Source organism: Exserohilum turcica, assembly GCF_000359705.1.
Source record: "Exserohilum turcica Et28A unplaced genomic scaffold SETTUscaffold_15, whole genome shotgun sequence".
Classification (NCBI taxonomy): domain Eukaryota; kingdom Fungi; phylum Ascomycota; class Dothideomycetes; order Pleosporales; family Pleosporaceae; genus Exserohilum; species Exserohilum turcicum.
The window spans coordinates 833,480-857,912 of NW_007359970.1; the positions used below are offsets into that span (position 1 = coordinate 833,480).

Consider the following 24,433-nt stretch of genomic DNA (forward strand, 5'->3'; position numbering starts at 1 on the left):
ACCCCATTTCCACGCCTTTCTACAACTAGCACATCCGCCGCCCGCCCACCCCCTCAAACCCGTGCCGTCTCTCTCCCGGCCGGCCCTTTACTAGTCACGTCACCTACTAATACCGCTGTCCCCTCGTCTGCGTCCCATGATTGACCCGACCTCCCTCGCAACCGTCGTCCTGTTGGCCTCTGCATCCGCCCTCCTCCTCGCAGCCATGTTCTACCCGTCCAAGATGCTCCGCTGGTTCCAGCGCAAGCGATACCAATACGAGGTCACATTTTCCCTGTACATGTTGACGCCCACAGAGAAATTCATCTTCAGTACGTTCCCACACGCCTTGCCTTTCTGCGCCTCGTCTTACCCTCAACCCCCCTTTCCACTCTCACTCCGTATCAGCTGCACTGCACAGGAAACAGGAAAAGACTAACAAACTCAACAGACTCGGTGCTTTTCCTCCTTCTTTCTCTCCTCATAATAGCCGCTTGCCTCTACCTCCCCGAGCATCTTTCCATCATCGCACACCGCATTCTCTACTACATATCCGGCCACCAGCACTCGCTCGATGCCCACAAGGTGAGCCATTCGTCAATGCCCCCCTCGGATATGTCGTCGCACGCGCCATTGGGAGGCGGTATCAATGCCAACGGAAGGGCCCATATGGAGATATAGGAATACACCGGATTACATCGGATCATTGAGCGTAGCTACATTCTGTAAAGAAATAGAGGGATACGGCGTTTATACTGGAATCTAGAACGCACGGCTGGACTGTTTGTACCTGTGCGAAGCCCTGCCAGATATATGGACAAGTGCTTCTTGTATAGCGCCTGCATATTACATACATTATGAACAAAGAAGAGCAGGCCGTGTTCATATCAGAACAGTCCAACGCAACGGCGCCAGACTCTCAGCAAATCAACATCTCATTTGCAATTAACTCCACAACACGAGATACCATAGTTAATGTTAATACACACCTCGTACACGATATATCGACTGCGCTCCGACCACGCAAGCCAAGAAAAAACATTACACGAAGCGACCCTACATATGCACACATGTATGTACCCTGAAAGTGTCAAAAAATTTAGTCCCTGTCAAGATGTGACATGTGCATACTACATAAAATACATACGCGAACACGCCATCTTCTGTGCTTTGACTTGCTTGCTTATTTGCTTACCCGTGTAAACGTCAACTTGAACCTATGTGCTGTGCAATTATGCATACATACATCCAAGTATGGTCTGAGTAGGATCCACATTATACATACATACATACATATATGCATGTGCGCGTCTATATGTCCCTGCTTCTATACACAGCTCCCACATACCCCATACCTTGGTCATTACTGACTAACCATGACTAATACACCTACAGACGCTTGTTGAGAAACTATGTGTGCCGAGATCCGTAGGTCAAAACCTGCTTCGGTTTCAGATAGCACAGGCGTTTCTTTGCCGTGGCGTGAGTGTTGATGGATTCGGAAAGAGAGAAGAAGAAACAGGTAATGTACGGTACAGTACAAGTTGATTGGGAAGAAAAGGAATGTGAATATTGCCTCCGTAACTACATAACAAAAAGAACCTCCAATGCACGTGTACCTATACAGAGTGGAATGTTGTGTACTCGATACCGAGATGAATGAATGAATAGACCACCCCCCCCCCCGTTCTTTTTTCCCCCCGTTCCAAACATGCATACAAGATAGACCACCTTGATCTTTTTTTACATTCCAAACACACAAGATAGAATCCCTCCGTCTTCTACATGCCAAATAAAACGCGAACAGCATTACTCAACGCTGCAGCCGTGTAGTCGCCGACCGTCACCAGAGCCGGGACATCAGCCGCAGCGTTGACATAGGCTTTCCCCGTAGCATCGTCGCTGACAATGAGCACGACCATGGGGATGCCTGCTACCGAGTCGTTCTCCTTGATTTCTCGCGCGATGCCCCGGGCAAACTGCAGCTGCTTCTCGAAGGCCTGGGCGTGGTACCCGAGGACGTTGGGCGTGGCGCAGATGACGACGACGACGGCGCCGCTTGTTGGCAGAAAGTCTGCGTGCGTCTCGGTTTTGCCGTAGTCCAGACGGTACGGGACATGTCGCACTTTTCGGGGTAGTGCTCGGCCCAGCGGCTCGAATGGGTCCATGTCTTTGGCCAGCGTTGTGGTAGGCGGGTGGGGTACCAGTGGCGTGAAGAGGGTGATGATCTCGGCTTCGTTGAGGTGTCGTAGCCTCTCCAAGAGGCCTCTTGGGCATCGTACCAGTTTGGCGTCGCCAGCGGTGGAAGCGCCTTGGAGCATCGTGGTGAAGGCTGATGTGTGGGATGCTGGATAGATGCTTCTTGGGTGGAGAGGCTTGGGAGTGACAAAGGCCAGTGTTCTTTGCTCATACATGGCTACAGGCTGCAGTTGTACCAGCAACCCCGTGAAGGCGATTCCTCAAAAGATGAACCGACAATGCAGCAATATTGCACAGTCATCTCCCGCAAAAAAGCTTTGGAAGTCTTCCCCGTTTAGGTTCCGGAACTTTCCTAGCTCGCGTCTATTACCTGTAATGGAACAAGTTGGGCCCCCCAAAGGACTGAGAGAGAGGGAGAGAGAGAGAGAGAAAGATTACCCCGTAGGAACGGTGACCCTTGATTACTAGGCCAGGTCCGGAAACGCCAATGACCTATACCCAAGGTAGGTGCCTGCGTATGATTGTCAGAAGCACAAAAATGTAGCTATGCAGTGCTTTTTCAACTGCGCCAAGAGCATACAATCAACCCTAGGTATCAAGTGGTTTGGATGCTATTGGTGCCTGGAAACTTGGGTAGTCGAGTCATCCAAATGTAAGCTTCCAGATGTGCATGTCGAGATTATTGAAATCAATCGCCTGGGTGGCACAAGATCAAACGGAGAGAGAGTAGCACAACCTTGGACCAGACGGGCACGATTCGCAGATAAAGCATGGGTTTGAGCTGTGCTGAGCGGAAGTGATGCCGACTGGCTGGCATGTTTCAGTCAAGGTTCACGACCGATGGGTAGCAAGCAGTCTGGTGGCGCAACTGCAGGTGTGGGCAAGTACCTGGACGGGCGTATCACTGCATGGCCACGGCTGTATCGGGCAGCAACAGGATCGTGTATCGAAGACGAACGCAGCATGGCGGGCTGGCATATGCTGGAAGCCGAGCCAGTGCTAATTTGTGCGGGGAATTGAAGAGCATGAGAGCCCTGGAATGCTCTCATGAGGGTACGTGTGAAGAAGAGCAAAGTCGCCAATTCAACGCCCTGTCGACATGTCCAGCATCAGAAGCGTAAAAGGACAGCTCAACCACTCAGAACCAGGCAACCAGCAACCGGGTCGGCAGGCCTGTTAGATAGCCGCATACGGACGCCATCATCAGGGTGGCGCATAGCGCGCGGGGACATGTACGCTTGGAGTCGAGGTTGCAGAGCGATGGCCGAGTCGAGGGCTGATGTCCAGAGGCAGTCGATCAATCTCACCGTTTGATGCTTGCTGTGTAACGCAACTGGTCGGCTTTAATGTGGCGATGGACGAGGGCTGCGATGCATGTTCCAGTGACGGAGTGCCCATGCGGGTGACATCTGCACGATTAATTGAACCAAGCATAGATAGCGCGGACGAGCCGCAGGTGCCCCGATCGGTCAGTGGAGCAGCATGTCGAGTCACTGACAGTGGGACAAAGGGCCGAATATGCAGGCAAAGGAGCCATAGAGCAGTGGATGCGCGTGTAAGAGGATGGCTGGATGGCTCGCGGCGGGCGGAGAGCTGCTCGCTTGTTTGACCCCCCAATCAAATCGGGCAAGGCGCGACTACATGTCAACAACCACGACGGCGACGCGCTCACGCATGCGGAAAAAAGAACCTACAACCCAACGGCTGGTCGCGGTCGTGTTATTCCACGCATGCTACTGGCTCTGACAGCGCCATGCCCTCCGCTGCCGGTAACCCCACCATCCTGACCTTGCGGGACGCGCCAGCATACTGATGGACTCGCCAGACGAGCGGCCCACGCTGCAGGAGACGCTAGACTTATTACACCAAGGTAGCTATCACGACGCCGCTGTGCGTTCAGCCAGCACGAGTGCTTACAGTGGCGTGCAGCTTCCAGAACGCCGGTCAAGCAACGCACCATCAAGCTCTCGAGCATAGTTGATGTCATATGCCGCTACGCGTCAGACGAGGGCCTTGACCAGGATGCTCTTCGAAAGGTTGTACAGCTGATATCGGTCAAGACATGCTTAGACCAGACCTCCATCACCACCCTGATTAGAAACCTGTACCCTGCCCGCCGCATCCCGCGTGATGTCATTGTCACCGTGGTCGGGGCCCTTGGGCAAGGCAAAGGAAAACCATCGCCTGGCACCCAAGACAGCCTTGTAAAGTGGCTTGTTACCGTCCACGAGATCATCGAAGATCCGCATGTTCTTTCACGTCTGTATGGCGTCTTGTTTGGCATGCTGGACATGATCAGCATCAGGTGCGTTGCTGGGGCCCAGTGTCAATGGCATGGCTAAGTTTAGGAGGACTCCCTTGTGCCATCTGCTGTCTCTCATCACTCGCCGAAAGCACGTCAAGCCCTTCCGAATACAGCAGCTGTAAGTATATGTGTTGACTCAAGGTGACGCTTTAAAATGCTTTGGCATAGCCACTAACTCTGCTCAAGTCTCGAGTTATCCCGCGGTTTGGGCAACGAACCAGCGCTACAGGGTCTCCTCCGTGTGTATAAGGACTACTACCCCGATATCATTCTTGGGAGCACTTCCACAAGCCGTAAATCTTTTGCTCCGGTGAGAGCCCGCACATTGTGCTACCACAAATGCAACATCGACTCTCCCACGCTACTTCCCCGCAGCCCACTGTCGCACTGCCGAACATGCACTGACTTTGTAGCGACCGGATGACGAATGGAGAGCCAGGATCGCTGCGGTTCATGAGGCAAGCACCGCAGCAGATTTGTCCGCCGCCCATGTCCACAACGGCTTCAAGGTGCTACGAAGAGGACCTAAAGATAGCAAAAACTCGGCTATACCAGAAGTGCACACGTACCATGCGACCGAGGTGAGGCATCACTTGGCAAACAACATGGCAGACACTGACATTTCGTGACAGAATTCGATAACCCTCGAGGGTATCGATAGTGTTGATGACTTTGTTGAGAAACTCGACAGAATAGAGCCTCCTGGTCAGCTGGTCTCGCTCCTTGCAGATCCACTGTTGCAAAAGTATGTTGATCTCAAACCATCACGGATCACAACTGCTAGAATCGGCATATGGCTCGCCGCCTGTCTGGAGGAGCAGTTTGAGGCCTATCGCCAAGGGGCTGGAGATGATCAACACCTTAATGAGATCCTTAGTGGTCTCCTGAGATATGCTCAGTATACAAAGGTGGGTACTGCGACTCTATTATTTCAGGCGAAACTGACCAGTTGAAGACATTGCATCCTACTGTGTTGGCATTCCTCCGAGAATATCTACCGGTGTGGGATGGGCAGCAGCACCTTGAGGCGATTCTAGGTCTGCTGTCTTACATCGACATAGAACGATTCGAAGACGTCCATGCGACATATCTTTCGCCGATGGAGCGAGCTCTAGCGGCTCAGAGCATCTCGGCGTACACAAAGCTCGCCGAGTACTACACTGCTCTCCTGCAGCATCATACATCGACGGCAATTACCGACTCTACCAGTCGCGACAGTGCACGCGATCAAGCACTAAGCGATCTGACGACGCACATAGCCACATTGTTCACATCAGCTCTTCTCTCAATACCCCCTGGGTCAGGCAGCGATGTCACATCGTCGATTCTTTCCTTCTACGAACTGCTCAGTACTTCCTCGAAACCACACGTCGTACCCATACAGCTTCCTCCGATGCATCTCATCTATCTTCTGGTCCAGGATACTTCGTCAACAACATTTGCACGCGTCTGCGGTATCATCGGCGCCTACAAGCTAGCTTTTGACAAGCACCCCAAACCCGTCAAGGCCTACTACCCTCTTGAAGTCACGGATACATTCAACCGCTGTCTGCGAGACATATACAACCTCATCTGGATAGGTCGCGGTCTCATGGTACAGGAAATGAAATCCCATGGATTGTACTGTGATCCGCTGCTTCGCTCTACCCTCCACACGTATCTGAAGAGCGTGAATCGCACATACGCCATCGATACAGCATTCAATCTGTCCAACAATGCATGGCTGGCGCCGCTGTCTGCTGCAGCGTGGCGTCAGATCGAGGAACGCATGATTGAAAAAGAGGGTCTTGATAAGAACAGCGTTACATTACATCAAGGTCCTGTTAGCGAGAAGAGCTTGGGGTTGCTGAAAGACAAGGGTGGTGTGAAGGTAGATTGGGACGGTGCACATGGGTACAAGGCCATGGTACTTCAGTGGCTGCATGAGAGAGGTCTCGGTGGGATCAGGCATTTGATGTTTGCTACAGTGATGAACCTAAAGGGTGCGTCATGAGTTGAGTGCATTCTCGAATGCTATTAAGTGTTGGTGTGTTCAAGTGTGCCACTGGTTGTGGGTTGGGTAATGTGTAGTTGGATATGCCACAACATCACCCGCTTTATAAAGATTACGATTAGATATACAAAATCATACAAAATCATACAAAATCATACAAAATCATACAAAATCATACAAAATCATGGAACTCACAGTGTCTAATGTGTATTGTGAGTGACAGTATTGTGGTGGGCGTAGGAGGCGTCAGTTGTGTAGCAAGTGTGAATATCTTCAGACCACGTTCAGAACATGTTCAGAACATGTTCTAAACACGTTTCCAACACGTTCCTAACACATTACGAATATTATATACAAATTTAAACATACCATCTCCGTAATAGTCGCTATAATGCCAGTGTTGAATCCAACACCCAGTCTCCACCCGATTGCACCCACGACTCTACCGTGCCCAAGTACTGCAACTTTGAATCGATTCAGAATTAGTTCAGAACTGATTCAGATTTGATGGGGCTCCAATCGGCTAATTACCACGTAAACACCGACAAGCGTCTTTGTCCAAGCTTCCAGCACAACATTCGACAAGTCTTTTCATCTCAACTTCCATCTCGGGTTTCACAACTCCTAACGACTTGACGACACCATATCGCGCAATGGATATCCTGGACTACATACGACAATGTGAACGCGAAGGTACACGTCTATCCCGTTTTCTCGACATATACACACGCGTACATACACACCGCTAATCTCAGTTTCGCCCAGACCGCGCACAAATGGAAGCATATCAAGCCGCGAAGGCCGCGGAAGCCGCGAATCCATCCGACAAAAAGGACCACGACGATGCTCGCCGCAATGGTAGCAGCTACAGCCCACCACTCGTTTTCCCACACTCCACGCAACTCATCACCGGATGCCACATCTGTCCTCAACAGAGCAATCTCAATCGCTGCGGCGGCTGCAGAGTAGTTTACTACTGTAGTCACCAGCACCAGGCCGCCGACCGACGAGCCCACAAGGCAGTATGCAAGAGCGTCATCAACGCAACAGCGCTACTGAAAGCCGACGAAGAAGCACTGAGATCACACAAGGGCGATGAAGACACGCCGCCCAATGCCTTTGAAACGGAAGTAGGCCACTTTTGGTGGTACCGCGGAACCAGGAACTACATGAAGGCCCGCTACACCCTTATGCGGATCCTGGCTCCGCTGGATACACGGCAGGCTGTGCAGACTGCGCTGGAACATGCCCTTGGTATCATGCATCTGAACCCAGAGGACCCCATGTGTGTGCGGAGCATCGCTGCGCCGTTGTTCCTGCGGCTGGGAAGAGACCAGGAGTGCTATGCTCTTTGCAAGTGGTGGGTCACGACGGGATGTGATGTGGATTACGAGTGGAAAGGCAACAAGGTGGTGCCTCATGAGACGTTGGCGGATGCGATGGAGGCTACGGATGTGTTTGAAGGAGTGAGGAAGTATGGACCGGGCAGTAACAGCTCTGCAATGCCGAGTTTTGCTGATCTCTCGTACGTTGTCAGCGTCACGCTGGTTAAAGTTCGTATCTTGCTGCATCTGAAGGCGCTTCAGGAGCGCAAAGGGGCTTCCTCGGAAGCGCCTGCGGACCAAGAGCCCAGGACGTTTGTGAGCAACATTGTGGCGAGCCGGCCTGAGATTCTCAACGCAGAAGACCAGACTATGCGTATCAAGGAGATGGAGCGCCAGGTCAAGCGCATGTATGCTGTGGTGCAGAGGGTGAACAAGTTCTTCTGGCCTACACTCGTGAAGCCAGGAGCCCACTTGATGGCCAACCCGTTGGAGTGTAGCATGGGCAGCGAGGCCGAGGCGCAGATGAAGTTGCAGGAGTGCCACAATTCTTGGGCCGAGACTCCAGGAGCGATTGATGTGATTAGGGTGTTGGTGAGGTGATAGTCAGGACCGTTTGGATATATATGCTGTTGTTGGTTTTGAGTTGGTGTATGACAGAATGGAGTTAGCTATGTGATAGTAGAAATGTGTATCTGGTTTTGTTTGGAGAGTTTGTATAGAAGTATGCCAACTGGTGTTCCTGCAGTAGCAGATTATCACATTGTAGGAAAAGATGCAGGCTATCATATCAGCTCGCTTGATTTCTTACTAGAGGGCTAATGCCGTTGCTATTACTTTCATGTATCTACCTTATGCAGCACGCGCGTTGTCTCCGTCCTACATAGCATGATTCTTGCTCTATAAAAATCGACAACGCCCCACTATAATCGAATTTTTTTAACATTCATCATACTGAATGAGAACCACACTATCCGTCTACATCGCTAGGAGAGACTTTGCCCTTGCTCCCCATACTTCGCCCAAACTGCTGCTACAACTTGCATCGTCTTGATACTTGCTAGAACTATGCCGTTCCTGGTACGGACAATTAAGGGGGATTTCACAGGGAGTTGCCAGTCCGACCTCGAACTAGCTTCGATATGTGTACTATCGGAGCTCTAGTGCTAATGGCTGTGGCAGAATTGCGCCACTATTTCTCCTGCCTACGGGCTTTGTATTCTCCAATTGGCTTTGAAGTAACTTTGGATCGTGATACTCTGGTGCTTAAGGTTGACTTGGAAATCAGCTCCCAAGAACAGATTTATGACACCTAGAGTGGTCGAAACCCCCCTCTTGGGGCGTAAGCAGACTATTCAACACTTTACGCCTCCACGCTGTTAGAAAAATTACAGCAATGCAGAGGTGCAAAGAGTTCATGCTCCACTTGGGTAGTATCCCAAGATGGAGATTTTCACCAGTCTATTCAAAATATGGTTAGCTTGAATACGCAATAATCTCTTAGTGGTATATGCTTGGCGGGAGTCCATATGATGACTTGAAGATGCAGCTGTACAATACAACATTTCTACATATGTACCAAGTAAACTTGCGCGTAAAGCAAGTGGATAGATAGGCCCGACTGTGGCCCGGACACTAATGTCGGGACGATGCAATAGCATGCATGGGACGGGGTAGCCTGGCTTGAATGACTCGTGCGGACCGACACCAGTATATGTAGGACCGTTCGCAGCTTGACGTGCAGTTGTGTAGTAGTGATGTCTGCTGGGGAAGATGGCAAGGCCGTATGAGACGCAGGATGAGGCAGAGATGATGTTGAGAAGACATGCAGACGGCGGGCAGACTGTGCGGGCGCCAAGCAGGGGGGGCAGCAAAGTTGCACAGCTATGACGCTCCATGGCAACGCGAAACACGTGCACCCAAGGTTCCTGGGCATTGGCTGTTGTTATGGAAAGCTCCCCGCCAGCCAGACCCAGTCTGACCCAGCTTCTCGCCCCAAAGCAGACCTTTGCCGGCTCTCGCAGCATTTTTTTCTCCTGCGCCTTAACTACCGCGTCTGCAGGCCGCGCCTCTCGGAGCTACGCGTTTCCTGCATTTCCATTCCACTCGCTTAGCCATGAAGTTCGGGACGACGCTGCGCAAGAGCGTGTATGCGCCATGGAAGGACCAGTACATTGACTACGACAAGCTCAAGAAGCTGCTCAAGGACAACGAGGACGACGACTCGTGGACCGCCGACGACGAGAGCGCCTTTGTCGACGAGCTGGCCAACGTGCAGCTGGAAAAGGTGCACAACTTCATCACCGACGTCTCGCAGAAGCTGCGCGACCGCACCTCGGCATGCGAAAAGAAGCTGGAGCCATTGGCCGTGGGCATCCAGGCCGGCGATGCGAACGAGTCCAAGGACGCCCAGGGCGAAGGCCTGCTGGCGGGCGCCTCGGGCGATGCGTCCAAGAAGCCAGAGCTCAGCCAAGAGGAGCGCGCGAAGCTGCTAAAGGAAGTGCTGCAGGAGCTCGACAGCATCACCAAGGAGACCAAGGAGCTCGAGGCCTTTAGTCGCATCAACTTCACCGCCGTCATCAAGGCGACCAAGAAGCACGACAAGCTGCGCGGCAGCTCGTACCGCCTGCGCCCCTTCATCGACGCCCGCATCGCCCGCCACCCGCTGCACACCGAGGACGCTTCGCCGCTGCTGTACAGGCTGTCGGCGCTCTACTCGTTTGTCCGCCAGAGCCTCGAGGGCAAGCCCAAGGAGGCCTTGTCCTTTGCCGACGACAGCAGCGCCGGCGAGGGCTTCACCTCTCACAAATGTAAGTGGCCGCATGCCGACCGTCACATGCAAACCACAGGCTCACAAAACAGTCTGGGTCCACATGGACAATCTCTTCGAGGTCAAGACGGTCATTCTCCGCCGCCTCCCCGTCCTCGTCTACAACCCCCAAACCTCCCGGGTCGCCGAGGGCACCCAGCGCGACCCAACAATCACGTCCATCTACTTTGACAACCCAGACTTCTCGCTCTACTCGGACAAGGTTAATGGCAAGCCGGATGCGGCCTCGCTCCGCCTTAGGTGGTACGGACAGCTCAGCGAGAAGCCCGAGATTGTGTTTGAGAAGAAGGTCATCAAGGAGGGCGATGCCGCCGAGGAGATCCGCTTCCCCATCAAGGCCAAATACGTCCAGCCCTTCCTCGAGGACAAGTACCACATGGAGAAGAGCATCGAGAAGATGGAGTACAGGCCCAACAAGGACCAGCAAAAGTTGGATCAGTTCAAGAGCACCGTGAGCGACATCCAGGCCTTTGTCAAGGAACAGAAGCTACAGCCGATGCTCCGTGCAAACTACACGCGCACTGCCTTCCAGATCCCTGGCGACGACCGCATCCGCATCTCGCTCGACACCAATCTTGCTCTCATTCGCGAGGACGCGCTCGACGAGAGCAGGCCGTGCCGTGACCCCGAAGACTGGCACAGGCGCGACATTGACGATGCACAGATGGAGTACCCGTTTAAGACCCTCAAGAAGGGCGAGATTCACAAGTTTCCCTATGCGCTGCTTGAGATCAAGGTCAAGGGCTCACAAAAGTACGAGTGGATCGACGACCTGATGCACTCGCATCTGGTCAAGGAGTCGCCTCGTTTTTCCAAGTTTGTCCAGGGTGTCGCCAAGCTGTTCGAGGACAATGTCAACACATTCCCCTTCTGGCTCAGCGAAGTGGACAACGACATCAGAAAGGAACCCGAAAAGGCGTTTGATGATGAGCAGGAAAAGAAGCGCAAAGCCGCCGAAGACGAGTTTGCCGTTGGCTCTCTGTTCGGCGCACGTGCAAGTCCTAGCTTCCGCCCGTCCATTGCTTCGCCTGTTGGCTCACCTGCGGCTACACGCTCTGTGCCCAAGAGTGCCAGCGCCGCAGCCCATTCGCAGCCTGCCGTCAAGCCTCCACTGTCAAACATTGGCTCGCACCTTTCACAGACGGAGCGCAACGGAAACAACACCGGCGCTCGCGTAGAGGAAGATTCAGACTCGGATGACGATGTGGTTCCTGCGGGAAAGACGCAGAAAAGTGGACTTGCCTCCCTCTTCCCATCCTTTTCCACATCCAAGTACGCTCGCCGGCAACAGCGCAAGATCCAGCTGCCACCAGGTATCAGAGACCCTGGCGTGTGGATCAAAGACCAAGGCCCCGTCAAGGTCGAGGCCAAGGTCTGGCTTGCGAACCAGCGTACATTTATCAAGTGGCAACACGTTAGTGTCTTGCTTGCCTCTCTCTCGCTCGGTCTGTACAACGCGGCTGGTGAGGGCAACAACATTGCACGCGCACTCGCTGTCGTGTATACGTGCATCGCCGCCTTTACCCTAGCATGGGGCTACATTATGTACATGTATAGGGCCAAGCTGATTCGGGAGAGGAGCGGAAAGGATTTTGATGCCATTACGGGACCGCTGGTTGTGTGCGTGGGTCTGGCCGTGGCCTTGTGTTTGAACTTTGGCTTCAAGGTACGTTGTTGGAAATCCACATAAACATGTGGTGATGAAGAAAGAGAGAAGAATCATTGAGCTAACACGTCATGTTTGCGCAGTATAATGCTTTGGTCAAGGAGGCCCATCGTGATCACCATCATCACACCAATGCCAGCGCCAGCTTCGTCGAGGACCAAATGGAATTGAGAATCTAAGGCTCCGCGCCGCCTTTGTCTCGCTCAACACTGGAAAGAACAAGTCTTGTGTCAGCACTTACTCATTGAATTGGGTCCACAATCACTTGTTTGTGCTATGTTATCGGTTCCTCAGCCTCATGGACACGAGCATGTCAGGAGTGTGTATGTGTGTGTAATATCACACGGGCTAATCTAAATCGTGCAACGGCGCACACACATGGACATGATGTGTTCAAGAGAGAAAAGAAAAAGACCAGGAATAGGAACAAAAAGGAATAAAATATCCCGCAGTGAGACCTTGTTTGGAACTAGTACAGCGGTTTCAACGGGGGGGGGGCAAGTATGCATGTGACGATATCAGTCACACACACACACACACTCACACATTCACATTCACACGAAGAAGAAAGAAGGAAACATGTTTTGTGCTAGCGGATAAGTGGACGGATGGGAAATCACAAAATAAAAGAGTGAAAGTGGGTTAGTGGCGTCTTTTTGTTTGATTCATTTGGTCTATTGATTTTTTTTTGTTTGGTTGTGTTTAGGTTGACTGTGGATGGTGGTAGTGGTCTTATTATTGTTGTTGTTGTGATTGTGGTTGTACAGTCACGTCTCGTACCCTTTTTGTACACGGCGAGTAAGATGAGATGAGATGAGATGAGAAAGACGACAACGAAGAAGAAGATGATTGTAGTCGGGTAATGCGGAAACGCGGTTAATTCCTGTTTCTTTGGTGTCTTTTTTTTAAAGTCTGTGCCGTGTGTACATGTGTACATGTGTACATGTGTACATGTGTACAAGTGCGTTTCGTGAGCGTTTACTGTGCAATGATTGATTCTTTTTTTCGTATTTCCTGTAACGCGTGTATCTATTTGTGTCTTTTGTGTTTGTAGTTCTCTCTCTTTCTCTTTTTTTTTCTTTCTCCCTCTCTGTGTGTCAGTACATGTTTCGTTTGGAGAGTTATTCATGGTGACAGCATTTGACTCGGGTGATTATCTAAAAAAAAAGTAAATTTCCTTGTTTTGCAACAAGCTCAAACGGGAACTTCTTCAAGTGATGTTGGTTTTCTTCTTCTCATCATTTTTCCTTGCTTGTTTGTTGGATCGGGGGGATCTCATTGCCTCTTTGGGCTTTCTTGCGACGTTGGCTGCGAGTGCTGTCACGTTGCATGTTCTGAGATTTGTGCGTATGTACAGACGAGTTCTGGGTGTGTTCCTTGGTGTAGCTCTGTTGCGGTCCTTTCATCTCAGGGGTAAAGCCAGGTGACTGGAGAAGGAAGAAGAAGAAGAAGGTCCTGGTGACACCATTGATTTTTTCTAGTTGCTGTGCCACGCATGCTGTGTCCAGACGCAGGGAAAGCCACGGAATAATGATCGGAGAGAAAAGTAGCGTCGGGGCGGGGACGGATGGCTCTGTTGCTGTGTGTGTGATGTTAGTGCCGTGGCTAGTGTTGTTGGTCTGGCCAAGCTCGCCAAGCTTCGGTGAGGCTAGTAATGCCGAATCCTATTATTTCCGTTCGGAGAGTGGTGTCTGGTGCCATTGTGGTCGAGAGAATGCAAAAGCGCCAACATAGCGACAGTGGAACGGCAGCCGGAATGAACAGAGAAATGCCTTGAACGGGCGAAACACGGACCTCATGCGAGGCGGAAAAGGAAGAGGCGGAGGAGGCTGCAAAGAGTGGCGTGAAACGTGCCGCATCCGACCTCGCACGCTTGGCAATCTACCATGAACCACAGACCGGACGCCGCCCCAACGGTTCTGGTGGTCATCACGGTGACGTGGGAAAAGGGGATGAAGCTGAGCTCGTGGGCGTGGGCGTGGGCGTGGGAGTAGGCTAGACGATATACCATGAGCTATCAATAGCAGGCGGGGCTGTTTCGAAACATTGCCTGGCACACGCACTGTGGCAGGCAATTCTACCGGCTATCACGGCTTAAGTGGAAACGGCCAGGCAGGAAAAGAAGGCCTCGCAGGGGGGGGGGTGGCCAAGTAGTGCATTACGACGCTAATCAATCGCCGTCGACAGCGCGGTGTGTACACGCACACTCGTTGACGTAGATGCAGAGAAAGGACATGCTGGTGGGCCGAGGATGATTGGCGTCGAGACGGGGGGACAGCAGGGCGGTGTTGACCAGACGATGTGACGGGCGGGTGCAGCAGCGCTGGAAGAAGTGGAGCGGGTGTGTGTGTGTGTGTGCAGTGCAAGTGTGTGCGCCGGTGGCGATCTTCCCCAGGCACAGGCCTCGCCAAGCTGCCATGTTGGAAGGAAATCAAACCAACTATTACCCACACACCCACTATTCTCCCGCCGTCCGGCCACCACCACTGCAAACCGCTGCACCACGCCCGCCACCGTGGAAACATCCCCCTCCCCCCCCCCCCCCAGCCTTGTTCATCGTCGCCATCAGACTCGTGGGCAGCACGGCTTCCTCGCTTCCCTGGGTTCCTTTTTGCAGACGACTCCGTCCGCCGATGAAAAAGAGATATGGACACGGCGCCATTCTGCTACTCTACCATGGCTACGGCGACGTCTCCCCGGCTGGACCCTGGAGGGCATACGGAGCCCGTTAACAAATTGCACGCATACAGGCTGTGGCCCCAGCGTGGCTGCGGCTCTTTGCGGTCCTCTGGGCCATGATATGATTGCCTCGCAGCCTCCAGGCCGGGTGCCCACAGTGCGGCATTCATGCAGCATGGCGGTGCGTGTGATTGGTGTCACGACTCACGTTTGCACTGGGCCTGTCGAGTGGTGCTCTGTCGCCCAAACAAGACAAGCCAGACCCAGCTGCTGGCCGGCTGGTAGTCGTACACGAGCGCGCCCTTGGTGCGTCACTACTGTATATCACCAACCTCCTAGTGGCTTGTGCCGGTGCTCTTAAGAGTGCTGCAGCCCCGGCTCGTCGTGTCTTCTCTACCGCCGGATCCCCTCAGGCCCCAATCCCATTCCCCCCGCTGTCAAATCGTGCTCGAGCAGCGGACAAGAGCACGGCCTCGAGTCCATCTGCTGTCCGTTTGCCCAAGGCACCATCTTGACCTTGCTGCCCGCACCGGGTGTGGCGCACGTGACGCGCTTGTGCCTGCCTCGCTCGCACCACTCACACTCACTGCAAACGGCCAGGCTTGCTCGACGATCCCGCTCACTACCAACACGGCCGCCCACTCGCTCGCTTCACCCCTCTCGCTCGCTTTCGCCGGCTCGCCGTGTCTATTCTTTGCGGCTGTTTTGCAGTCAGTCTACGGAAGATAGCCCGACCAAGCTATCCACCTCTACCTATGAAGGCTTCTACCCTGCTCGCCCTTGCGGGCTTCACCACACTGGCCATTGCCTCTCCTGTAGCCCCATCTCGGACTGGGCCCGCTCGTGTCGAGGCTCGCCAGGCCAATAGCACCACCTCCGCTCCCTGTGCCAAGGTCTCCGAGTACATCTATGGCGACGGAAAATCGCCGTACAAACTACAGGTTCCTGCCCAGATGGCATGGGATTGCATCAATGACGTTCCCTTCAACGCGTCCTCGGCAAAACGGCTCGTCAAGGCGATTCGACCCTACATCGACTGGCAGAGTACCCTCGACCAGCTCAAGAACCCCCCGGCCGAGTACGCTGAAAAAGTCCAGCCTGCTGTTGACATCATCGGCGGTCTCGACCAAATCGATGCAGACATTGATGCCGGCAAGTTCAAGAACGAGTACGACTTTGGCTGGACTCTCTACAGCCTGATCCAGTCCGCCCACGATGGCCACTTTGCATTCGTTACCGATTCCGTCGGCTCCATCTTCAACTGGGGCCGCCCGATTCCCCTCGTATCTGTTTCCGAGGATGGAGAACAGCTGCCTGCTGTCTTTGTCTTTGACGATGTTCTTGGCATGGAGTTCCAGAACATTTCCTATACGCCTTCTCCTGTTGTCCAGATCGATGGCAAGGACGCAACAGAATTCCTAGAGGACCTCAGTCAGCGCGGCCAGCTCCAGGACCGTGACGCACTCTACAACAATGTTTTCTACGAGCTCGCCCAAATTAGCCTTGGCACCATGGGCAGCGGCACTGGCACCTTCACTGGAGGTGGCCGTGGACGCTTGGTCTACCCTGGAGCCACCACAACCCTTACCTTTGCCAACGGGTCTAGCTACACCATGGAGAACTATGCTCGCCCAATCATCCCATTCCGTAACATCGCCACTGGCGCAGATCTGGCCGAGAAGTGGCTCACCTATGGTTCCACTGAGATGCTTGCTCAGGCCGAATCTCATGACGATGCTTCGACTTTTGCAACTACTGGTGCCGTGACCCCTGGTTTCCCCACTCCAGTCGCTGCTGGTCCCCTGAATATCATCAACGGATTCTACATTGATGACTCCGGATACGAAGATGTGGCAGTACTGCAGGTAGCCAACTTTGTAGGCTCGAGTAGCGCTGAGGCTCCGTTCCAGCAGCTGACTCGAGACTTCATCGCCAAGGCTCTTACAGATGCAAAAACAAAGTTGATCATTGACCTCCAGGCCAACGGTGGTGGTACTGTTCTGCAAGGCTATGACATGTTCAAGCAGCTATTTCCTGATGTCGAACCGCTGGGCAATAACCGCTTCCGAGCGCACGAAGCCGTCGATCTCATCGGTCAGGCCTCTAGCGCCTTTGGTTCCCGATTCCCCAGAGAATACGGTACCAACAGGACCATCAGCTTTGCACAGAGCTCCTTCTTTGACTACCACACCGATATGAAGGTAGATGGCACTCCTTTCTCATCTTGGGACGAGAAGATGGGCCCCCACGAGGTCAATGGCGGACTCTACACCACAGAGGCACGATGGAACCTTTCCGACGTTTACATTCCCTACTTGTCTGGAGGCATCAACATCACCGGCTACGGCCCTCTCGCAAGCGTCAAGGGCCCACCCAAGTTCTCTGCCGAAAACATTGTCATTGTGACAGATGGATACTGCGCGTCGACTTGCACCGTTTTCACCGAACTCATGACGCAGGTGGCAGGTGTAAAGACCATTGCCATGGGCGGCCGCAGTAACAAGAACCCTATTCAGGCCATAGGCGGTACCAAGGGTGTCAACAACTACCAGTTCGCCTTCATCCAGCAGTCCGCGCAATATGCCTTGAGGTATGACCCCTCGTTGAACAGCTCCATCCTGAGGGAGGACTACTACGACGACATTGTCTTTACGCGCAGCGCGGGCAGTGGCGTGAATTCGCGAGACGGACTTCGTGTCAACGACGATTCTGGTATTGCCCTGCAATTCATCTACGAGGAGGCCGACTGCCGCCTGTACTACACCCCGGAGATGACTGTCGACATAACTGCGTTGTGGCGGGCAGCAGCTGACGCGCGGTGGGGCAAGGGAAAGTGTGTGTCTGGGGGCAAATACGGTGACGAGAAGCGCTCTGCTGCAAGGGTGACGACCAAGTTGAGTCGGCCCAAAGGACGCGTCCAAACCGCAAGCGCAGATGCTGCTGACCGTATGCACGCATTTGAGAACAGCTACAAGCTGGAGACCAACTGCAAGCTCAATGGAGACGGCTTTATGCACCCGTAGGTCTGCATGTTCACGTTCGACGTGGATTATGCTACAAATGATTTGGGTGTACGGCGCAAGCTAGGCGTCGTTAGTTATAATGTGTAGTGTTTACGAATATCCCACAGCTTTTACATAGTTTCCTAGTAGGCACTGCGGTGCAATGGATACCCTATTTTCCATGACTTGTTTTCTCCAGCGTGTGTGCATCTGGGCTGCAACCTATCACATGTCTACTCAGGGGTTGGTAAGCGAGCATAGGTCAAGATGTTGATGCTTTCACCAAAATACACTTCCTTTGTGATTGCACAGGCCACCCTTTTAGAATTCGCTCACCGGTCTCTCGAGGTACTTGGGTGTGAATGCTCTAGTACTTGATAACGAAGTCATTCTACACTTGCCACGAGTCCAGGTGGCAGATGCGTTGTTTGCGAGAGTACACCTACACCTAGCCAAGTGGACTGTAAGAATTGGGTACGGCACTTCTTTTAGTGGCGGTCAGCAAGCCATTGTTAGTCGTTACCGGAACCGTTTCAAGATTGTCGGCCTGTGACACTGCACCGACGGGCACACAGCCACAGCCTTGTGAAGCTATCCGCGGGCCAACGCAAGATGGACGTCATTCATCTAGGCCATTGCATTCTCGACAGCCCCAGGATGCCGACAAAGGCTTCGCGAACCACGGCACGGCTTCCAATAGCGGCCAAGGCAATGCAAAATTCGCCCCTCTGGAGTCTTGGGCCCTGGCGCCGTGCCGCTGCTCTGTTGGCTGGGGCAAGCTTCACTACCCGAGATTACCCGAACTAAAAATGGCGGACCCTGATGGTGGCTGCTCGCGAAAAGGAGAGGCCGTGGAAACTTGGGCTCGAAGAGGTATCTGGACACTTGTACTGCCCCACAGTTGCATCCTGGGTGTACAAATTCACGTCTGCGGGCGGCTGTTGGAGGCGAATTCGCCAAAGCATATCCGCCTGGTGGCCCTGGCCAATGCTGCTGCTGCTGCTACGGCACGGCTTTTGGGCGTGGCACACGCATTTTGATATCCCCGACAAGAATTGAGTTCCAGCAATGAAACGAGACTACACAGGTCAGCAGGGGAGCAGCAAAGTTGGAAAAACCAGCGTACGGCAGCCCGCCAAACCCTTATCATGAGTACTTTTTCCCCAGTCCGCAAATCCGAGGTGTAGATGTGGAAGCGCTCGGGACGGCGGGCGAGGGCACTAGCACGTGACGGGGTTAGCGCCGTCTTAGCGCAGCTGGCAGAATTTGTCGCAGCTTTCGCTACAAATACACCTGTCTTCCCTCAACGCTGTGCCAGCATCTGCAACCTCACCTTTTCCAACCAATCTCCCCTCTGTACGTCGATCAAGATGTCGGGAAAACAGCAAGACAAGAGTGTCATGGGCATGCCCGTATGTATTTCCAGTTCCCCCTCCACGAGAGGCCTCACCCGCAGTTTGTCGGCAATGCCACCGCCCGCGCACTCCAACTCAATGGCACGCCAATTGCATCCATACGCACGGCCCGAGCGAGTCGACGGCACAATGAGATGAGATTGGCATCGCCAGAGATATGCATGTGCGGGGCTGGTTGTGGTGCTGACGGCTGCTTACACGGTTTCTCCTATCTGGACCAATTGCTAACGATACCAATCAGGGTTTCATGGTGGACTTCTTGAGTACGTTGCCTTGCCATCGGTAGTTGCATCGGGTTGGATATGCCACGGGCATGCCAATTCGGTGTGGATACCAAGGGCCCCAGTCTGCGCCCGCCACAGATACTAACTGCTTATCAGTGGGTGGTGTCTCCGCCGCCGTCTCGAAGACCGCCGCCGCCCCCATCGAGCGTGTCAAGCTCCTCATCCAGAACCAGGTACGCTTCTACGACGCACAATGGGCACGCGGCAATTGCTTATACCCCGCAGGATGAGATGCTCAAGTCCGGTCGTCTTGACCGCAAGTACAACGGTATCGTCGAGTGCTTCAGCCGTACCGCCAAGAACGAGGGTGTCCTGTCGCTCTGGCGTGGTAACACTGCCAACGTCATCCGTTACTTCCCCACCCAGGCGCTCAACTTCGCTTTCCGTGACACCTACAAGTCCATGTTCGCCTACAAGAAGGAGCGTGATGGTTACGCCAAGTGGATGGCCGGTAACTTGGCCTCTGGTGGTGTAAGTTTGGACGGTCAATGGCTGCATCTTCACATGCTTATAAGATTCAGGCTGCCGGTGCCACTTCCCTCCTCTTCGTCTACTCCCTCGACTACGCCCGTACCCGTCTCGCCAACGACGCCAAGTCGGCCAAGAAGGGTGGCGAACGCCAGTTCAACGGTCTCGTAGACGTCTACAAGAAGACGCTCGCCTCTGACGGTATCGCTGGTCTCTACCGTGGTTTCATGCCCTCCGTTGCTGGTATCGTTGTCTACCGTGGTCTGTACTTCGGTATGTACGACTCGATCAAGCCTGTCCTCCTCACCGGTTCCCTCGAGGGTAACTTCTTGGCCTCTTTCGCTCTTGGTTGGGCTGTCACCACTGGTGCCGGTATCGCCTCTTACCCTCTCGACACCATCCGTCGTCGTATGATGATGACCTCTGGTGAGGCCGTCAAGTACAAGGGTACCATGGATGCCGCCCGCCAGATTGTCGCCGCCGAGGGTGTCAGCTCCCTGTTCAAGGGTGCTGGTGCCAACATTCTCCGTGGTGTTGCCGGTGCCGGTGTCCTGTCCATCTACGACCAGGCCCAGCTCCTCCTCTTCGGCAAGAAGTTCAAGGGTGGATCTGGTTAAGCGCCTCTCTTCCCTCCTCGATACCCCAAACCCGCGTTTATGTGGCGGAAGCAGCTAATTGCGACGTGAGAGATGGGGATGAGGTGTACGTGTTGGAGCAGCCCAAGGCCCTGTGGGCCGAGGGTTGGTCCTGGTAACCAAAAGCACGGCCCCGGAGTGGTAATACACTCTTGTACTTTACAACATTCACACGTCATATCCGGCTTGCATTGCTTTGTCTGTTCTTGGCTGTACTTCCTCTTTTCATCGCTCGGTGCAACGGGGAAAATAGTGGTCAATAGAAAGTCATGGGTTTCTTTGTACATCACACTTTGGTTCCTGCTCTGTGGTGATCTTGGTGGGTGAAGATTCAATTAATCATAACGTGTCACGCATGACTTGTCTTCCTGCTGAAGCCTGTGTATATATGAATCGCGCCGTGCTGCTCATTTGTTCTTGTTGTTGACCGCTCGCCATACACTTTCTTCGCCCTTGCGCAACGCTTCTCCCGCCTTGGTCAACATTTGCCATGCCTGCGCCCCGACGCCCTCGCCTTGTCCACTGTCGTCGCCCGCTCCACTCGGCCGTCCCCCAATGCCTCCCCCAACAGTATACGGCGCATTATCCGGCGCCTGCACATAGCCCGGCGGATGTTCCACGCTCGTCTGCGCAGGCTGCGGCACGGCATTGCCCTCATCCTGAGTCTGGAACGGGGAAGCAGCAGGACCGTAGTTGAGAATCGTTGGACCAGGCTTAACAGCAGTAGCAGCACTCGCTGTGCTTGTCGATCGCCCCGCCAGCATCGAGTCTGGCGGCGGCGGGCGACTGAATTGCTGTGGCAGCGGCGGCGCACCGACTTGTTGCCGTGTCTCGGTCGTTAGCAACGTTGCTGTAGGTGTAGGTGTAGGACCGGGCTGTGGCGCTGCGGGCACAGCATCATCATGTTTATTCCCCGTGTCGCTGATTGTTCCCGTGGGGGCTACGGGACGCGCGCCGGGCTGTGGTGCGGGAGGCGACGAGGAAGACTGCGTCGTTGTTGCAGGCACGTAGGCGGGTATTGTGCGCGTGGGTGGTGGTGCTGTTGCTGTGCTGGAGTCGTTGGATGCCGTCGACGGCGTGGCGCCATGTGCGGTTTCCCCTGTCGTTGGCGCAATGGGCGCGTTCTTGTAAATGGGGATTGGAGGCATCTTGGAGGTTTGCGTGCTCGTCTATGGATTGAATGTGTTCAGCGGGACGGACACACGTTAGACTGAGTTTTCTAGGTCGTAGGCAGTTGTGGTGGATGGATGGATGGATGACGAGGCAAATGCGTCTTTTGTAGAGGAACAAGGTATTGGACACGTTGTTGTAGAATGGCAGTCTGATTGCTGCCTTGGTGCTTGGTTGCGCATGTTGCGGGCGCGCGCCTGCGAGAGAGCTACGTATAGGTGGGAGGGATACTACTCTGGGCGATGATGTCACTGTTGGCACGTGAAATGCCGTCTGTTTATTTGTTTATTTGTCTTGCACACAAACAAAGGCTATGGAACCCTTGTCAGAAGCGCTTGACTCCCGCTCACTTGGCCGGGCTTATTCAACGTAGGCAGACTGCCCGTTTAACTTGATGAGCATCCGGTGGCTTATCTCAAGCAACAGTCTTGGGTGGCGCGAGTTTTGGTGAAGTTGCGGCTTTACTTTGAGGTCCTATTGCGATGATAACCCTTGCAAGTGGAGACTGGAGTAATCTTACAGGCAGAGAACATGAGCGATTAGGTGCATTTGCTTACTGATTGCATCTATCCAGGAACCATCCAAAATTCTTTCTCCCCTTCCCTCGGTTTCCCCCCTAAAACAATCGGAACAGGGCCCTCGATTGAGTATTTATATCCGCTTCCGACGCGATTTCTCTAGTTCCCACAGGCCCAAATTGAGACAGACCGTCTCCAAAAAAAATTGGGGACTCGGCCTATCCTGGGTGGGCTTTTTTGTGCTCAAATGGGGCTTCTCGTAATTTGATCTTACGGCAAGTGGATCTACGCGGCCTATCTTAGGTTAGACGTCACCCAACTAATTCCCCGTGCAAAGCGCTAGGAGAAACGTCGACAGCTCGCTATGCTTGCCTGGTCTTTCGACCGCTACCAAAGTAGCAGGGATCGTCTGGTACCAGGACGGATAGCTTTGTCCTACTAACATAGGTGGGTAAGGCGCGGGAGTACATTGGTTGAATAAAGGTCCCGACCGAACACCTCGGCCTTTTGGACAATGTACCACTTGACCGAGTCTGGGGAAGACGTATACATGATTGGTAAAGGGTGTATGTTGCCGAGAGATGATACTTAAAGGTCCGACATACCTCTCTGGTATGCTCGCGGCGCCCCTATCCTACGGTTCTCTATCCCCCCAGTGCTCTTCTTTCCTTTTCTCCAATCCTCCCAGTCTAGATACTGTGAATACACACGCGCGACAATGAGGTTCTCGCTCTGTTCTCTCGGCCTCATGGCCGTTTCCGCTCTGGCAGCGCCGAAGCCATGGCTGAACCTTCGCGGGACATCTGGTGTGGCAAATGGCAGTGCATCTCTGGAAGACGTTGCAACCACTGGCTTCGCAACCACCAATGGAGGCACCTCGGGCGGCAAGGGAGGCAAGAAAATCGAGGTCTCTACTCTTGATGCCCTTAAAAAGGCTGTCACGGGCAATGACCCAGCTATTGTCCTCATCACCGGGCCCATTACTGGAAGCAAGGACAACATCAAGATTGGCAGCAACAAGTCGGTCATTGGAAAGGACTCATCCGTCGTCCTCACCGACTTTACCCTGACCGTTAAGGAATCGAAAAACGTCATCATCCGCAACGTAATCATCAAGAAGGTCGTAGGCGGCGATGCCGTTGCCATCCAAAAAGCAAAGAACGTCTGGATCGACCACGTCGACGTGTCGTCTGACCGCACGCACGGCAAGGACTACTACGACGGGCTAATCGACATCACGCACGGAGTCGACTTTGTCACCGTATCCAACAGCTACCTGCACGACCACTGGAAGTGCTCGCTCGTGGGGCACTCGAACAAGAACGCCGCCGAGGACAAGGGCCACCTGACCGTCACTTACAACAATAACTACTGGAGCCGCATCCACTCGCGCGCCCCCTCGATCCGCTTCGGAACCGGCCACATGTACAACAACTACTACGAGGACGTCGTTGATAGCATCAATACCCGCAAAGGCGCTCAGGTCCTCGTCCAGAACAACGTCTGGGTCAATGCCACAAGGGCCCTGTTCACCGTCAATGACGGCTATGCCGTCGCGTCTGGAAACGACTACGGCGGCGCAAAAGCAAATGCCCCCAAGGGCACTTTTACCAAACCCCCGTATGACGTGCCTCAGCTCCTTGCTGCGAGCGACGTCAAGGCCGCTGTTGTCGGAACTGCCGGTGCGACGCTTAAATTCTAGAAGAAGAAGAAGAAAAGTCCACAAGTACTGTAGTGCTTGGGTTTTTTTTCTTCTTTGTCTCGCATGCCAACAGAAAAAAAAATTCGGGGTTGAAACGCTGTTTTCGGCGTCCATGACAAGCGCGAGAATATGGTCGGGCTGTGGCCTCTTTTTTTTTCTTTTCCTTTCACTTCATTTGGTGAATTCATTGTTTTTTGTATATAGTTGGGGGACTGGCTTGCTGGCTTGTCCATACATACATACGACGTGGCTGTACTCATCGCCAA

At 53.5% G+C, this 24,433-nt stretch overlaps 7 protein-coding genes across 7 annotated transcripts; 5 read left to right on the forward strand and 2 right to left on the reverse strand.

Annotated features, from left to right (window-relative positions):
- The first annotated feature begins 61 nt into the window (after positions 1–61).
- SETTUDRAFT_168432 (uncharacterized protein) lies at positions 62–984 on the forward strand. Its single transcript, XM_008025783.1, has 2 exons — positions 62–311; positions 431–984. The coding sequence occupies exons 1-2, from the start codon at positions 137–139 to the stop codon at positions 658–660; spliced, it is 405 nt and encodes a 134-aa protein (XP_008023974.1). The 5' UTR covers positions 62–136; the 3' UTR covers positions 661–984.
- A 560-nt stretch (positions 985–1,544) lies between these two features.
- On the reverse strand, positions 1,545–2,199 carry SETTUDRAFT_168433 (uncharacterized protein). The gene has a single exon (XM_008025784.1). The coding sequence runs from the start codon at positions 2,145–2,147 to the stop codon at positions 1,761–1,763; it is 387 nt and encodes a 128-aa protein (XP_008023975.1). The 5' UTR covers positions 2,148–2,199; the 3' UTR covers positions 1,545–1,760.
- Positions 2,200–3,931: 1,732 nt separating this feature from the next.
- SETTUDRAFT_176646 (uncharacterized protein) lies at positions 3,932–12,832 on the forward strand (the record flags this gene model as incomplete). Its single annotated transcript, XM_008025785.1, has 11 exons — positions 3,932–3,947; positions 4,004–4,048; positions 4,108–4,483; positions 4,530–4,601; positions 4,670–4,793; positions 4,897–5,064; positions 5,116–5,391; positions 5,439–6,465; positions 9,913–10,608; positions 10,661–12,294; positions 12,378–12,832. 11 exons carry the CDS (start codon positions 3,932–3,934, stop codon positions 12,471–12,473), a joined length of 4,530 nt encoding a protein of 1,509 aa, XP_008023976.1. The 3' UTR covers positions 12,474–12,832.
- Positions 12,833–15,728: 2,896 nt separating this feature from the next.
- Positions 15,729–18,149, forward strand: SETTUDRAFT_129562 (uncharacterized protein; the record flags this gene model as incomplete). The annotated part of the gene is made up of 1 exon (XM_008025786.1): positions 15,729–18,149. The coding sequence occupies one exon, from the start codon at positions 15,729–15,731 to the stop codon at positions 17,994–17,996; it is 2,268 nt and encodes a 755-aa protein (XP_008023977.1). The 3' UTR covers positions 17,997–18,149.
- A 1,196-nt stretch (positions 18,150–19,345) lies between these two features.
- On the forward strand, positions 19,346–20,759 carry SETTUDRAFT_107517 (uncharacterized protein; the record flags this gene model as incomplete). The annotated part of the gene is made up of 5 exons (XM_008025787.1): positions 19,346–19,387; positions 19,632–19,653; positions 19,771–19,847; positions 19,900–20,145; positions 20,196–20,759. 5 exons carry the CDS (start codon positions 19,346–19,348, stop codon positions 20,757–20,759), a joined length of 951 nt encoding a protein of 316 aa, XP_008023978.1.
- A 425-nt stretch (positions 20,760–21,184) lies between these two features.
- SETTUDRAFT_27403 (uncharacterized protein) lies at positions 21,185–21,925 on the reverse strand (the record flags this gene model as incomplete). Its single annotated transcript, XM_008025528.1, has 1 exon — positions 21,185–21,925. The coding sequence occupies one exon, from the start codon at positions 21,923–21,925 to the stop codon at positions 21,185–21,187; it is 741 nt and encodes a 246-aa protein (XP_008023719.1).
- A 1,258-nt stretch (positions 21,926–23,183) lies between these two features.
- SETTUDRAFT_27404 (polysaccharide lyase family 1 protein) lies at positions 23,184–24,167 on the forward strand (the record flags this gene model as incomplete). Its single annotated transcript, XM_008025529.1, has 1 exon — positions 23,184–24,167. One exon carries the CDS (start codon positions 23,184–23,186, stop codon positions 24,165–24,167), a length of 984 nt encoding a protein of 327 aa, XP_008023720.1.
- Positions 24,168–24,433: the final 266 nt, after the last annotated feature.

Bases quoted from the DNA above. Each gene is read 5' to 3' on its own strand.
- SETTUDRAFT_168433 (XM_008025784.1), bottom strand. From the start codon at position 2,147: ATGGACCCATTCGAGCCGCTGGGCCGAGCACTACCCCGAAAAGTGCGA.
- SETTUDRAFT_168432 (XM_008025783.1), top strand. From the start codon at position 137: ATGATTGACCCGACCTCCCTCGCAACCGTCGTCCTGTTGGCCTCTGCA. The intron at 312-430 runs GTACGTTCCCAC...CAAACTCAACAG, and splicing joins CACAGAGAAATTCATCTTCA to ACTCGGTGCTTTTCCTCCTT.